This window comes from Ahaetulla prasina, chromosome 6 (assembly GCF_028640845.1).
Source record: "Ahaetulla prasina isolate Xishuangbanna chromosome 6, ASM2864084v1, whole genome shotgun sequence".
NCBI classification, from domain to species: domain Eukaryota; kingdom Metazoa; phylum Chordata; class Lepidosauria; order Squamata; family Colubridae; genus Ahaetulla; species Ahaetulla prasina.
The window spans coordinates 882,361-897,429 of record NC_080544.1 but is presented as its reverse complement, the minus strand read 5'-3'; the positions used below and the strand labels follow the sequence as shown (position 1 = coordinate 897,429).

General features: G+C 53.8%; 1 protein-coding gene across 1 annotated transcript; it reads right to left on the bottom strand.

Moving 5' to 3' along the window:
- Positions 1–9,672: 9,672 nt before the first annotated feature.
- Positions 9,673–13,995, bottom strand: ZNF503 (zinc finger protein 503). Its single transcript, XM_058188842.1, has 2 exons — positions 12,561–13,995; positions 9,673–11,594 (listed from the first exon to the last, which is right to left on the bottom strand). Exons 1-2 carry the CDS (start codon positions 12,876–12,878, stop codon positions 10,080–10,082), a joined length of 1,833 nt encoding a protein of 610 aa, XP_058044825.1. The 5' UTR covers positions 12,879–13,995; the 3' UTR covers positions 9,673–10,079.
- Between the last annotated feature and the right edge of the window lie 1,074 nt (positions 13,996–15,069).

The following is a 15,069-nucleotide window of genomic DNA, read 5'->3' as shown; positions in this document are numbered from 1 at the left end:
GATAGGAAGAGAGCAAGGAAGGAAAAAATAAGGAAAGAGGGGAAGGAAGAAGAAATTAGAATGAAAAGGGAAGGAAGAAGAAGAGAAGAGAAGAGAAGAGAAGAGAAGGAAGGAAGGAAGGAAGGAAGGAAGGAAGGAAGGAAGGAAGGAAGGAAGGAAGGAAGGAAAGAAGGAAGGAAGGATAATAAGAGTGAGGAAGGGTCTCAGGGAAGTCCTGCCTTAGCACTTGGCCACCATGTGTGCTCCCCCGCCCCCCGACACAGGTCCTGTGTCATGCCCACCATGGCCACACACACCCAAGACACACACACACACACACCCTCTGAGGTCAAACACCAACTCTGATGCGGCCTTCAAATGAAATTGAGTTTGACACCCCGATATACACCTTCCTACTAGAGACAGACCCGCGTCTGACAATAGCAGATGAAGGATCAGTCGCATGGATATATACCTGGGGAACAGAAAATAGGGGGGAGGGGGAAAACACATTTTGGATCCAGGAGAATTATGCAGGAGAGAGACCGGTATTTCAGGAACTGGAGACATCAGCATACAACCTGGGCTGAAATAAGATACTGGATTTTGAAGTCTAGTATCAGGTCACGAGAAGGAAGTATCGCAGTTCCCATGAATTCCGATGGGGATGTAAGGGGCAAGGGAAATCTGGCCAGTTTTACTCCGATCACTGCTCACCTCCTTTCTCGGCCTATTTCTGCCTGATCATTTTCGATATTCTTATTGCGCATAATTTTAAGCCGGGGTGACTCAGCTAGCTGCAGAAGGAGGAAACTGGACAAGACCTTCCCAGAGAAGCTGGACAGAAAGAATCCTGAAGTCAGAGCCTTACCGGTGGAAGGGCCCTGATTGATGGCTGTTTTCCTGCTCTTATGGGATGTGCTGAAGGAGGACAACCACAAAGCGAAGAGAGAGAGAAAAAAGAAGAAGAAAGCCAGTTTGCCTCCACAGGATACCTGGTGCCCTTCCAAAATGACGCGAAACAGGGCTACAGCAGACAAAGGGCGAGGATTAGCAATGGGGACAGAGTGTTTCATGCCAGTCTCACTCACATTTGGCCCCAGGACATTACACAATACTTTTAACACCTCAAGAATTAAGAGATACAGATACAGATTAACAGAGTTGGAAGGGACCTTGGAGGTCATCTAGTCCAACCCCAGCCCCTGCCCAAGCAGACCCTACACCATTTCTGACAGATGGCAGTCCAATCTCTTACTGAAGGCATCCAGTGATGAAGCTCCCACAACTTCCAAAGGCAAAAGCTGTTCCATGGGTTGATTGTTCTCACTGTCAGAAAATTTCTCCTTATTTCCAGGTGGAATCTCTCCTTGTTCAGTTTCCATCCATTATTCCTTGTCTGGCCTTCAGGTGCTTTGGAGATAACTTGACACACACACACCCCTCTCTGTGACAGCCCTTCAAGTATTGGAAGACTGCTCTCCTGTCTCCCCTGGTCCTTCTCTTCACCAGACTAGCCATGCCCAGTTCCTGCAACCGTTCATCGCATGTTTTAGCTATTTAGTCCCCTAATCATCCTGGTTGCTCTTCTCTGCCCTCTTTGTAGAGTCTCAACGTCTTTTTTTATAGTGTGGTGACCAAAACTGCATGGAGTACTCTAGGTGTGGACTTACAAAGGCTTCATAGCAGGGGTCTCCAACCTTGGTCCGTTTAAGACTTGTGGACTTCAACTCCCAGAGTTCCTCAGCCAGCTTTGCTGGCTGAGGGACTCTGGGAGTTGAAGTCCACAAGTCTTAAACGGACCAAGGTTGGAGACCCCTGCTTTATAGAGTAGTGTTAGTACCTCACTTGATCTTCATTGTATCCTTCTATTAATGCAACTCTGGATTGCATTGGCTTTTTTGGCTGCCGCTGCACACTGCTGGCTCAGTGTGAAGGAGTATCCTTTGCTATTTGAAAGGCAGGGGGAAAGGGGGGGGTTTGTGCTGTGGCTTCAGAGGGTTCGCTGCACCCCTTGGAGTCCAGCAAAGTGGGGAGGAGGCATTTGCTGGTTAGGCCGAAGCTAAGGCTGCAAGAGAAGAACATAACAGAATAACAGAGTCGGAAGGGATCTTGGAGGTCTTCTAGTCCAACCCCCTGGAAGGATCCCTGCAGCACCCCAACAAGCTCAGGAAGGTACATTTGGGAGATGCCTCCTCCTCCTCCTCCTCCTCCTCCTCCTCACCTGAGTCACTCCCTTTTTAAAATTTGGGGATCTGGAGCCCAGCAGAGAGGATGCATGGCAGGACCCCTCCCCCTTCAGAGGCTGGAGAAAACGTATCTACATTCAACTGCTCTGCAAGGCTTAGTTAATTACGTGTGTGGGTGTGGGTGGTAGTGATTTATTTTTTTTTGTTTACATTTATACCCCGCCCTTCTCCGAAGACTCAGGGCGGCTTACAGTGTATAAGGCAATAGTCTCATTCTATTTGTATATTTATGATGAGAAATGATGAGAAGTGTTTTTATTAATTAGGGTCTTGTTGGTCATCCCCCCCAAAATCTACCTGGGGGGGCGTCTCCCAAAGAGGGGAGAGCAGCTGAGGTGTGTATAAGATACAAAAATATTTACAGATCCTTTACAACCTGGACATAAACTGTTTCAATTCCTACCATCAAAACGACGCTATACAGCATTGCACATCAGAACAACTAGACACAAGAACGGTCGCCCCCCCCAAGGCCATCACTCTGCTAAACAAATAATTCCCTCAACACTGTCAAACTATTTACTAAATCTGCACTACTATTAATCTTCTCATCGTTCCCATCACCAATCTCTTTCCACTTATGACTGTATGCCTGTAACTTTGTTGCTGGTAATCCTTATGATTTATATTGATATATTGACCATCATTTGTGTTGTAAATGTTGTACCTTGATGAAGGTATCTTTTCTTTTATGTACACTGAGAGCATATGCACCAAAACAAATTCCTTGTGTGTCCAATCACACTTGGCCAATAAATTCTATTCTATTCTAAAATGTTGCGCTCCCCCACAAATACCTCGGAAGAGTTGGAGGGTTTGGGGAGGGGGTCTCTCAAATCCAAAGGGGCAGGGAGAAAAACGCCATACCACCACCAAAATATGTGTATGTCTAGCCTCAAACGGCTTGGATGGGACCCCTGAATTTGCTGTGCCCTCCACGGCCCACCCCCCAAACTCCCGTGAAGAGTTCAAAAGAGTTAAAAGAGAGGCGTCTTCCTTTGATCTTCTTCCCATTCCGTGTATCCCGCGGTCCTTCCCTTCCTGTCCCCATCAAACCGTTTCCTCGGGCCTACCCCAGCTCCTCTTCCGTGAACGCGTGGGCTGCACACACAAAACGCACCAAGCTACTCGGTGCAAGAAGCAAAGTTAACAAGCCGCACTCAAAACGGCGGCATTAAACCTGTGCGTTTTGTACAAGTCGTTTCGGAAAGATTGAATAGCGCCGCCTGGCGGTGCATCTTCGCTGAAAATGGGGAAACACGCAGGGACAACAAAGAGGCGGAGGCCAGAGGGAGGGAGTTACGCCAGCGAGCAAGCATCTTTCTTACTTTCCCCACGTGCAATCTCTCTTTAGGTCATCACAAGGCGACGGCAAGCTAAACAACAGAACGTGGCGAGGATGGGCTAAAGGAATGTACCCGTGCGTGGATTAATTGAGTACTATTACTACTATTACTAGTAACCGTGAGAAGTTGTGGTTTTCTTCCGACGTCTCCGGTTGATTATTCCAAGCTGAGCGGTAGGGCAGGGAACCGGGCAGAAGTCTTTTGAGTGATGCTGGAGTCATTGGGATAACACGCAAGAATTTGGGGATGAAAGGAGGAAGAGAGGAAGAAAGGGAGGAGAAGGAAGGAAGGAAGGATAAAGGAAAACAAGAACGAGTAAAGGGATAGTAATAAAAAAAAAAAGAAACGGAAAAGGCAGGCGAAGGAAGGAAGAGAAAGGGTTCGCCGCCGTGGGGGGCTTCCGAGAGTTTCCAGCCATCTGAAAAAAAATCCCACGCCCACGCGTCTGTCCTCTCTCTCACGTCCACTAGCCGAGGCCGATAGTCCAGGTCGTAGCTGGCGTCTCCCGAGTCACGATTCTCACGCTTCCCGTCCTCGGCGAGCTGTGGAAAGTAGCCGACAGCTTTCTCTGGTCGTCTCGATGAAGGCAAGCAGACACGCCACATTTAAAACACACGCGCGCGCTTCTGAACAGACACGAATTCAGTTGTTGATTTTTCAAAGCTTTGCGGGGGTTGGATGCAACACACACACACACACACACACTCGCTTTCTGCCCGCTGCGTGGCTCAGCCTGATTTCTGGCTGTCCCCAAAAGGAAAAAAAAAAGCGATTTTCCCCCTAAACCTGGCGTTACACGGGGAACAAATTTTTTCTCCTGGAACCCCCCAATTTCACTTCCCGAGACTTGATTCCCCCAGGGATCGTCGGGCGTGGAGTGGGGAAACCACTCTGCTCTCGTTCCCCGTCCAATGGGTGGGTCTTGGGATCGCAAAAGGGGCCATCCGGATCTGATGGCGAGGAAGGACTGCTTGAAAAGGATTTGGGAGTGCAAAAACCTAAACCAAGGCGGGGAGGTCTCGGAGGTTCAAAATGAACAAATAATGAGGGACCGGTCGATTTTGGCCCTTGGCTCGCTATTTGGGTTAAGGCGATCGCTTGTGAGGGACAGAGAAAAAAGTTTCACTCACATTCTGGTATTTGCTCACCAGCTAAATTACTATTTTTCCAATCGTGTCCAATTCTCAAAAGAATCCCTGCCGTTTTCTTGGCGAGGTTTTTCCAGAAGTAAATTGCCATTCCTCCTTCCCAGGGCTGAGAGGCAGTGACTGGCCCAAATTCCGCCCGCCCCCAGCAGGCTTTCTGCCCGAAGCAGGACAGGCTCGCAATGTCCCCGTTTATACAGCCTGGTGGTGCCTTCTTTTTTTTTTTACCACTTAACATTGGCTCAACGGCGGCCTTAGTTACCGCAACGTTTACATGAGCTCTTATAGGCCTCACAAGTATCTGTAAAGCTTGCGCGAACTTTTCCTGGCTCATCAGCTCAGCTGCTTTCCGCGTTCAACTTGGGGTGTCCAGTTGGAATCCCCCCCCACTCCAAAAACAAACCTCCCAACCTGAAAAAAAAACAGCTGCTTGACCCGCAAGGCTCCATTAGAATAAAAGGTGACCATCACGCCACCTTTCCCCCGGCTGGGGTCGCCCAAGGCTCTCGGGCACAAACCATCCGAGCGCAGTTAACCCAGCATCTCCCTGCGTTCGGGCGAGTCGTGGGAATTCAGTCCATTCTCTTCCCTCTGCCGTTTGCCTTGCCGGTTTTCCTTCCTCGGCAGATTGGCTTCTTCCAGGCCCGCACCCCCGAGGCCTCCGGCTCCTCTCTTCTTGGGAGTCGTATCCCTTCCTTCCTTCCTCCCACCTCCAAATTCTTTCCCAGCCCCACGATGGGGAACGGCGGCCACTCTTGCCCGGTTGCTCCGTTGCTCTGCCCTGCTGCTGTCTTCCTTCCAAACTTGCCATCCTTAGGAAAGGTCCAGTTGGGTTGCAGTCGTGACTGTTCTTCTCTCTTTTCCTCCCTACCAGTCGTAGTACTAAGACCATTGCCATTTCTTCTTCTTCTTCCTCCTCCTCCTCTAACCATGCCTGCTCAAGAATGGCAGCCTTTCTGCAGGATTTCTCTCTTTTTCTCCGTTTTCGCCCTGCCTCGGGAGGAACACCCGGCGACCTCCCTTGAAAACCGTGCAGGGCCGGGGCTAAGGAAGGCCTTGTCCGGCTGCAGGTTCTTTCTTCCAGTCGCTTCGCGGAGGGAAAACCAGGTTCATCCCAGCCGTGGAGAAACCCTGTGCCCGGCCGCCGCCTCCTCCTCCGACAGCAGAATCCTGAAGAACGCGGTTCCAACGCAGCCAAGAGCTTCCTTTGCCGGCTTTGCGTTCCCAAGCCTTGGATCAGACTAGCAGCTGAACTTGCGTCTTGGGAACGCCGTCCACGGGGTCCCGCCGAGGCTGCTGCCTGTCTCCAGCCGCAGAGAAGCAAGCGAGGACGGCCTTGCTCTTTTTTGCAGGGACGGCGAAGTCAGTTGCCGTCAGTTGACCCTCTCCTCCGCCCGGGCTTTTCACCTCTCCAACAGCTAAGTTCGACCCCGGCAAGCTTGCAAAGGGCCGGAGCCTTTTTTCCCCCCCTTCCCTAGTCGGGTAAGAAGCGGGGGGGGGGAGCGAGAGACGGTCTTGGCTTCTGGGGGCCTGCAGCGATTTGTGCCACGCATCCCTGGTCTTTGCCAAGCGCCGCCCGTCCTTTGAAGTCCCGGCTTTTAGGGTTAGGTAGGTCAGAGAGGGGAAAAAAACTGCGAAGAGAAAGGAAGGTTTCGCCCCGACCACCACAAAAGCGTGTTGGCCCCGGCATCGAGCAGCTTTACTTAAACGGCAGACCTGTTTTAAGACCAGGGGGAGAGGAGGAAGAGGGGGTTACGTTAGCTTTTGTCTCCTTTGGCCCACTTTGAAGACCGGGGCGCGCTGCACGATCCACGGAGCTGCGCACAAGAATGACCCCTTGCAGGTTTTTTCCACCTTGCTCCGCATCGCTGGGGGTGTTTTGGACAGCCTTAGCTGACTCTGTAAAGAAACACCTTAAGAGAAGAGCGTGATATTCTTTTTTTTTTTTTTTTTTTAAACACTTTTTGCTCTCCGATGTTCTCTCTACACGTGTTCCCAGAAAGGGCTTTTTCTCCCCCCTTTTCTCCCGGGCAAGTTCTGCCTGTACCCGCTGAATTTTAGTTACCTTTTAAAACCTCCCCGCGATTACATAAAAAGCCAAACACGTCAACAAGTGTCTTCAGCTCCTTTTTTTTTTTTTTTTGCAGAAATCCAGTTTCTTCGCTTCTCAGGCCAAGCCACGACTTCAGTCGCTCACAAACCCAACACCCTCTGCTGGCCGTCCCCCCCCCTCGCCGTCCCCCCAAAAAACCCTTTGATTTGTGAGTTATTTGAACAGCGAAAAAAAAGCCCCTCCTTGGCCTCTTAAGACAAAAGAGCAGAGCGAAAATAGCCATCAAGGCAACGGCAACCAGCCCCGCAAGCCCGCCAGGAAGGTTCACCCTTTCAGGTTGTTGCAAGTGAAGCCGCCCACAAACAATTCCGCCCCCCCCCCAAGTCACAGCCGGGAAACAAAACTTTTGCAAAGCTTGGTCTGCTCCCCCCGCATCGCCGCGACCAGTTTGTACCTTCGGATCTGCTAACCCATTTGACAGAGACGGCGGAACAAAAATAACCCTTGTTTAAAAATAATAATAAAAATAATAAAGGTTAAAAAGGCTTCCATGGGACCCTCTCCTCTCCTCTCCTCTCTTTCTTCTACCCGTCTCCTTCCTTCCTTCCTTTCCTGGAGTCAGCCTGCCTTCGTTTTGTTTGTTTTGAGGCTAACCCAATTTAATACCATTGACAAACCGATTGCCAAGAACTAAAGCGAAATACTGTTTTTGGGAGGACGCACACGTTCCCTTTTGCAAAACAACGGATAGGCCAGGGTAGCACATCTTTTGAGTGCCGTTTACATCCAAAGGAGGGGGGAAATCCTTAGCAGCTTTTTGGGTTTGTTTTTTTAAAAAAAGATATATTGGTTTTCTGCTCCATCGTCCTTGCAGTTTCCCCCGGATCTGCTTTTCAACGACCCTTTCCCGTTTGCATCCAGCGCTGCAAGCTAAGAACGCAAACAGGTTTGGGAAAAAGGTTACACTCTCTCTCCGGATTGAAGGTTTACAAAACAAGGCCGAAGCCTCCTTGTTACTTACTTTCCATCTCAAAGAGGGGAAAATAGTAGATGGAAATAAAACTGGAAGAGGGAAGCAGAAAGCCAGAAAGACGTTCTGAAGTTCGCTCGCACCTCTTAAATTCGGCAGCTCTCGGGCCTTCAACTTGTAGGAAGGAATCTACTCGGAAGTAAAAAAAAATAAATAAATCAGGCCTCAAGCCTGATAGAGCGATTAAGCACCTTTTCTCCCCAGTCCCATTTTAAGAGATGGGACTTCTTTCAAGTCCACCCCCCCCACCATCCAGAGCTACGATCCCCCCTCCCTTTTCGACGCAGCTACTTCCGCATCAGTGACCGGGGGGATTAGGGTTTTAGTCAGGGTTTATTTCCACACCCCACCCACACCCCCAAACTGCTGGCGATCTGTCCCTCCACATCCCCGCGTCCGCATTCACACAAGACGACGAAAACGGGTCGCGTGAAATTCGCTCCCTTCCTTTGAACACACAAAAAGGCCCACGAAACCACACTATCTTCACCAAAGGGGATTTTTGTTCACGCCGCAAAATAAGCCCGAGGCTTCCGAAAGCTCCTTTTAAACCCAGGGTTAAAACGCCCAACCCAAATTTAGCATGTGCGAACGTCGCCACAAGCAGCAGGATCTCCGGATGTGGTCCGTTTTTCTGCAACAACGGAACTAACGAGATTTTGTAGATCTGTTTTCCCCGGCTGCCTGAAAAGGAAATCTTTTTTTACGAATGCGTTTCGCCGTCACTTGGTTTTTTTTTTCTTTTGCAGCCATCAGGCCAAACTAACCTGGGTTTCAAAACACCCCACCCCCACCTAACTAGGAATCCGAGGGACTTTCTCGCTCGTGTTTAAAAAAAAATCTTCACCCCCCACGCGTTCCTTTCTTTCATTTCTCGCTCCTTTAGGACGAAAAACCAGACCATCCAAGCCACGGTCGATCTCGGTTTCTCTCCTGAGCAGGTAGGTCTCTCTTGCTCAAGCCAAGAACGGGGGATGGGACGAGACCCCTTTCCCCAGCCAGCCCGATTCCTTCCGGAATCTGGGCTGGATCGTGTCCCCGCGTTTTTCCTAAACGGAGCCAGGAGTTCATTCGCCGCGCGTAAAAAGCAAAACAAAAACACGACCTTTCCCTCCTTTTTAAAAGGCCAGCCGTTCTTACGCGCCTTGGTGGCCAAATCCCGGGAAGCCAAACGCCTTCCTTTCCCCTTAGAACAGAAGCTGACTTCGTCTTTGTTTTTGTTTTTAGTTTAAATTGCCCTAGTTCGGCTTAATAACACTGCAGCTGCAATAAGAAAAGTATCGGGTACTAATTAAACCGGGAGCGTAATCAACCTTCAATAGCTGTTTCTCTTCCTTTACTTTCATCCGCCCAAGTAATTAAAGAGCATTTATAACAGACTCCAAAAGGTTGTTTCAAAAGAAAAGTAAACCTTTGTTTTTTTTAATACATCAAATATACAGAATTTTAATCTTTTAAAGCGATACATTGTCTTATTATTTTAAATACATGACGTCACCCTTGTTCCTGTTCCTAGCTACAGGGTGGACCTTAAAAATTAAAAAATAGTCAAGTGTTTCTTTTAAAAGAATAAAAATAAGGCAAACGGAGGTTTTTGGAAAAGAGTGGTTGGTGGTTGGGTTTCCTTTCTGTCAGGATACATACAAAAATTACCAATTCTCGCTCTCTTTGCCACTGGATACACCTTTGAAAAATCGCTGCAATTTGAAAAGTGGATTAGACAAATTGCAAGTTAAGAGCCGCGTTGTTCTTGGAAAAAGAGACATGCATTGAGGAGGGGGGTTTGCCCCACCCACCCACCGTTAAATAAGAACGTACAATACAGTACAATCATAGCAATTTTAAAGTAACATTAAAGAGAAGACCTCTATTTCTCGTTTTCTTTTTATTGATTTATATTCTACAAAGGGTGTTTCCACTTTGTTTTGTTTTGTTGTTTTTTCTTGAAGCCTATCGAGCTGAAATTAGGTAATGCACTTTTTTTTAATGGATTCATCGTCCCGCTTGAAGCTAACATAAATAAATACAGTGCCCATGGATCCAGTCCTTAAGATGAACACTATCTTTATATATATATTTATTTAAAAAACGTCCAATTTTGTCTGGTCATCCATTCTTAAGAAACTTTCCAAGGGACGTTGGGCCGTCTTTTCCTTCCCTCTCCCCGCTTCAAATCCACCCACCCACCCCCGACGCCCCCCAAAGGATCACCAAAAACAAAAACAAAACCCCAGCCTCAGGCGGCCACACACCCCTGCCCCTCACCGGGGGAAAAACTCACTGGTATCCCAGCGCAGAAGCTGTCGTCAGTCTTTGCCCATAGAGTGCGTAAGGGGAGTAATAGGGTCCAGTGGCGGCCGGGACCGGGACGGGGGCTCCGGGGGTGGGCAAGGGGCTCTTGGAGTAAGGGTGGTAGCGGCTGCTGAGTCCCAAGGCGTGGTGCGGACTGCGCAAGGCCAGCGCGCCGGGGCTGCCCGGGCCACCGGCCGCCGAGGTGGGGACGTGCATATGGCAAGCCATGGCCGCTGCGGCGGCGGCGGCCAGCGAGCTGGAGCTCGGGTAACCGGAGAGCAGTTTCTCGGCCGGGCCGGAGAAAGCCGTGTGAGTCCGCAGGTGGCTGAGCAGCTCCTCCGAGGTGGCGAAGCGTTTGTCGCAGGGCCCGTTGGCCGAGACCCAGTTGCAGCTGTGCGGCTGGGGGTCGTTGGGCACCAGGAAGCCGTACGGGTAAAGCGGGTGGCCGGCCAGCGACGGCGGGCCGGCGTGCAGAGGCGGCCCTGGGTAAACCAGCGGGTAGCCGCCGGCCTTGAGGGCTTGCTCGTGGGCGCAGGAGGTGCCGGCGGCCAGATGGCTGGCGCAGTGGTAGCTCAGGCAGTAAGGATCGCGGCACAGGCTGGCCGTCATCACCGACGGCGGCGAGGCGCCGGCCAGAGGGCTGGAGCCGGCCGCTTTGCCGCCGCTCCCGCCGCCGCCCCCCAAGCTGCCGGCCTTGCTAGGGTCAAGCGCCACGCCCGGCGGCAGGAACTGCGGTGGGTAGCCGGCGTACGCCCCGGCCAACGAGCCCGGGTAGCTCATGCCGGCCGGCGGCAGCGGGAAAACAGTCTGGCCCGGCTTGTAAGGGGAGACGGGCGCCACCAAACCGGCCGAACTCAGCACGGCGGCGGCCACCGACGACGGGACGGCGCTGCAGGACGAGTCCGCCGTCGAGCAAGAGGCGGCCGAAGCGACGCCCGCCAGCAGCCCCTTGGCGCCCTCGTGGCTTTGGCTCAGCTCGGCTGAGAGGCCGCCGCCGCTGGAAGACAGGCGGCCGGAGCCGTCGGAAGCGCTCTTGCCGCAGCTCTCCGACGCTTCCTTCTTCTCGGCCTCGGAGCCACCGCCGCTGTTCCCGCCGCCGCCGCCCTTGCTCTCCCCTCCGGGCAGCAGGCCGGGCGAGCAGGCCGAGGCGCTGGAACTGGGGCTGCCTGTCCTTGGCGTGAACGGCGGACAGGTGGCGCTCGGCACCCGGAATCCCGTTTTCTCGCCGCCGCCACCGCCCGAGCTCCCTCCTGAGGTGGCTCCGGAGCCTCCGACGGCCGACGAGTCCTTCTTATCCGCGCCGGGCTTGGAGTAAGGCTTGAAGCTGGACTTGTCCTCGGCGCCGATGTCGCTGAGCTTCAAGGGGCCCCCCTTGGACGCCTCCTTGTCGCCGCCGCTGGACGTGACGCTGGAGAGCTTGGAAGAAGGCGAGGGGTCCGGCTTGCCGATCTGGGAGCAGGTCTGCGCGAGGAGAGCCAGCGGGCTCTTCTTGGCGTCCAGCTGCAGAAGGGCGGGGGGGGGAGTTGAGAAAGAGAGAGAGAAGAGAGTTGGCAGCCTGAGTGAGCCGGTAGGGAGGCTCCCCCGAAGGGCCCCGCCGAAGCGGCTGCCCCCTCCCTCGACGCCAACCACCCCCTTTGAAAGTCACCGCCTGCGGCATCCTCTCGCCTTGCAAGGCAAGCCGAGGCCGGCGCCCTGCGCTGCTCCCCCACCAGGCACCCTGATCATCCCTGTGTCCCCCACCCACCCCGTTGGGACGCCGCCCCGAGCCCTGCTTCGCGCAGCCCTCTCGCCCAGTCACTGGGCATCTGGAGAGCCCTTCGGAACCCCACCGCGGCGTTTAGCTCGCAGTACCCCCCTCCCCGTGCCCGAAGAGCGATCTCTCTCACACACACACTCACACACACAAGCAGAGCCTCTCCCACCCCCAAAGAGGCCAGGGCGGCTTTCTTTTCCAAAACCTCACTCCAACCGGCCATGGCTGCTCCGTTTCAGGTTACCGTCCCCTTGGATGGCAATCTGGTTCCATAACAAGCCGTGGGGGGGTGGGGAGGGAATGGAAGGCGGAGGGGGCAGGAATGAGCCCGCCGAATGAAGTGGCAAATTCCGCCGGAGCACCCGGCCGCCCCCGTTCCAGAGCTTGAGAATGCAAAATGGAAAGGCGGGGGCGCGTCTCCTCTCCACCCAAGGTTAGGGACGCCGCGAGACAAGTCCGGCGGGTCCCTCCGAGAGCTTTTTAGGGGTACCCCCAGCCAACCTGCCCTCCCCCCAAATCAATTGCCCCAGGCTGGACGACGGTGTGTGTGTGTGTATGCATGGGGGGGGGAAGAGTTGTTGAAACGAAGCAAAGCAAAGCAGCAGCCCTACAAAGGATTCCACACACCCCCCCAAACACACACGCACCCCAAAGGACGGGGGTGTCGTGTGTCGTCCCCCCACCCCCCACCCCCACCCCGGTGTCTTACTTACCTCGATCGGGCTGACCGGCGTGGAAGGCAACGGCTGGAGATATTCGGGATGCAAAATGTGTCCGGTCCGTGCCGTGAGCATTTTCAAGACTTTGATGGGCAAACGGTTGGCTTGGCGCAAAGGGTCCGAAGGGGGGATGGCGTGGAAGAAAGCTTTGCTGCCGCTACCGCCGCCGATAAGGTTCCCAGCAAGCCTGCTCTGCCAAGGGATCTCAGCACCAACGCCGCCGCCGTTTCCCAGCTCTGGCGCGCCTCCTCCTGCGCCTCCGCCTCCGCGCGGACTACTTCTTACGGCAGAAAGCGCGGGGGCTGTAATCATGACCCAAAGGCTCGCATGAAAACGCGCGGGGGGGAGGGGGAGAGGGGGGGCGCCGGGAACGCGCTGCTCAGGAACCGAAACGGGGCGTCTGCAGCTTCCAATGGCGACTTCGGGGACCGAGGAGTGGGAGGGGGGGGGGACGACAGGGAGGAAGATTCCGCCCCCTTTGCAAAAACCGGGAGCAGCAGCAGCAGCAGCAGAAACAGCCGCCGCCGCCGCAGATTACTCCGAAGGTTTTTCCTCTTCTTTTCTTTTTTTTTCCCCAGTCTTTTTCTTTCTTTCTCTGTTTTTTTCAGTCTTTGCTTTTTTTCCCTTCTTCTTCAAATTCGGGCAAAAGGGAAAGTCCGAGGTTTCAACCGCTGGAGAAATAAATCCGTGCTTTTTTGGGGAGGAGGGGGGAGGGTTGTGTCCCCCCCCGGGGGAAGAAGGAGGGGATGTGGGGGGAGGGAGAAGAGCCCGGGCTTGTCTCCTCTGCCGTTCACCCCCCTCTCTGCCCGGCCCTTCTCTCTCTCCTCCTTTTCTTCCTTCCTTCCTTCGGTCTCTTGCTTCTTCTTCTTCTTCTTCTCCTTCTCCTCCTCCTCCTCTCCGCCCAAGCCGCTCTCCTGCCAGCCAGCCAGCCGCTGCCCCACCAGCCTCGGCTCTGGCAGAGAAAGTGGCTTCCCGAGCAAGCTGAATTAGTCGGGAGATTAAAGCCTTTGCCGCCTTCCAATCAAATGGGAGCCCGAGGTGATTGGAGGGTCAAGGGGATGTGACGTCACGCTCCCTCTTCAAGGGCTTTTCCGCGGCCGACGACCCCCACCCACCCACTCCCCATCCATGCATCCCGCCTCCTGCCTTGCTCAGCTCAGCGGGGCTCGCTTCTTGCCGGGCATGGCATTCCTGGGGGAAAACCCCTCCCCACTTTTCCGGGCTCCAGACATCCGCGCGGGGCTTTCCCCCCACTCCACAACGCCCACCCTTCGGCCGCGCTGCCTTTTTGGGTCGGGGCCGGGCCGCAAGACGCTGCCTGCCTCCAGGTTGGGACAAGATGGGCCGGGTCTGGTTTTTTGCTTGGGTTAGGTCGCTTCCCGGCTTCCCGATGAAGCCAAAAGAGAGAGAGAGAGAGAGAGAGAGGCGCTGCGCGTGCTCTCCGTGCAACGACCCCGGACTCAGTTTATGATGGGGGGGGGGATGGGAGGGGGAGGGGAAAAAAAAAGCTGACGGGGCCTGGTTCGGATTTCCTCCGGCACGAAACGAAGAAAAAAAAAAAAAGCAGGAAAAGTCCCGGACCTCCCTCTTCCAAATACGCCAACCCAGCGCCCTCCAAGCGGAACTGGAGGGGCGTGGGGAGGTTTCCACGCGGGGATTGGGCGAGGCCGGGGGGGTGTCACGTGAATGAGGCCCCTCCCCCTCCCTCTTCTCCTCCTCCTCCTCCTCCCGCCCTTCTCCTCCCGACCAGGGAGGGGGGAGGCGCGCTCTCCCTTGGTTCCTCTCCTTCATCCTCTGTCAATGCTCTCCAACCGCAATCCATCAGTTATTTGTCAGTCCCTGTCAATCCTGCCTTGATTTATGTCAGGTTGTGTTGCTGATTACAAGCCTGGTGCGACTTTGAAGGAAGGAAAGGGAGAGAGAGAAAGAGAGCGAGAAAGACAGACAGCAAAGAGACAGACGGCTTCCCTTATATATATTTATATATATAAGCCATTTCATTTAAAAGAGTAAATCGCTCCGAGTAAATGCAATTTGTATACCCACAAAACAAGCCGCGAGGCTCGTTTTCCTGAGCTCGACACCGGGGGGGGGGGGGCGCTGCTTGCTTGGCCGGGCCTTTTTTTCTCTCCCCCCGCCCCGCCACTTCCCGGCCGATCAAACTCCGGTTCTTCCACGGCTCCTGGTCCTTGGAACCGGAGAAGGACCCTGGATACCCCCGTTAGTCTCCCGTGGGACTCCTACCCTTGGTGTTATGATCCAACCTACAACCGTCGGTGCTGCTGGTTGCTCTTAGGACGCCTTCGCTGCTTTTGCTCTTCTGCAACTGCTCCTGCCGCTCTTCTTTGAAGTCCCCCAGCTCCCCCCCCCACCCCATTTCTCGGAGACTCTAACAGATTTCCTGATGGGATCCATCCAGAGCCGACGAGGCTTTTCTTGGCGCCGGTTCCCTTCTGGGTAATGCAAAGGCCCCGCCACGGCGCTGTCCAGACCGACCGAGCCA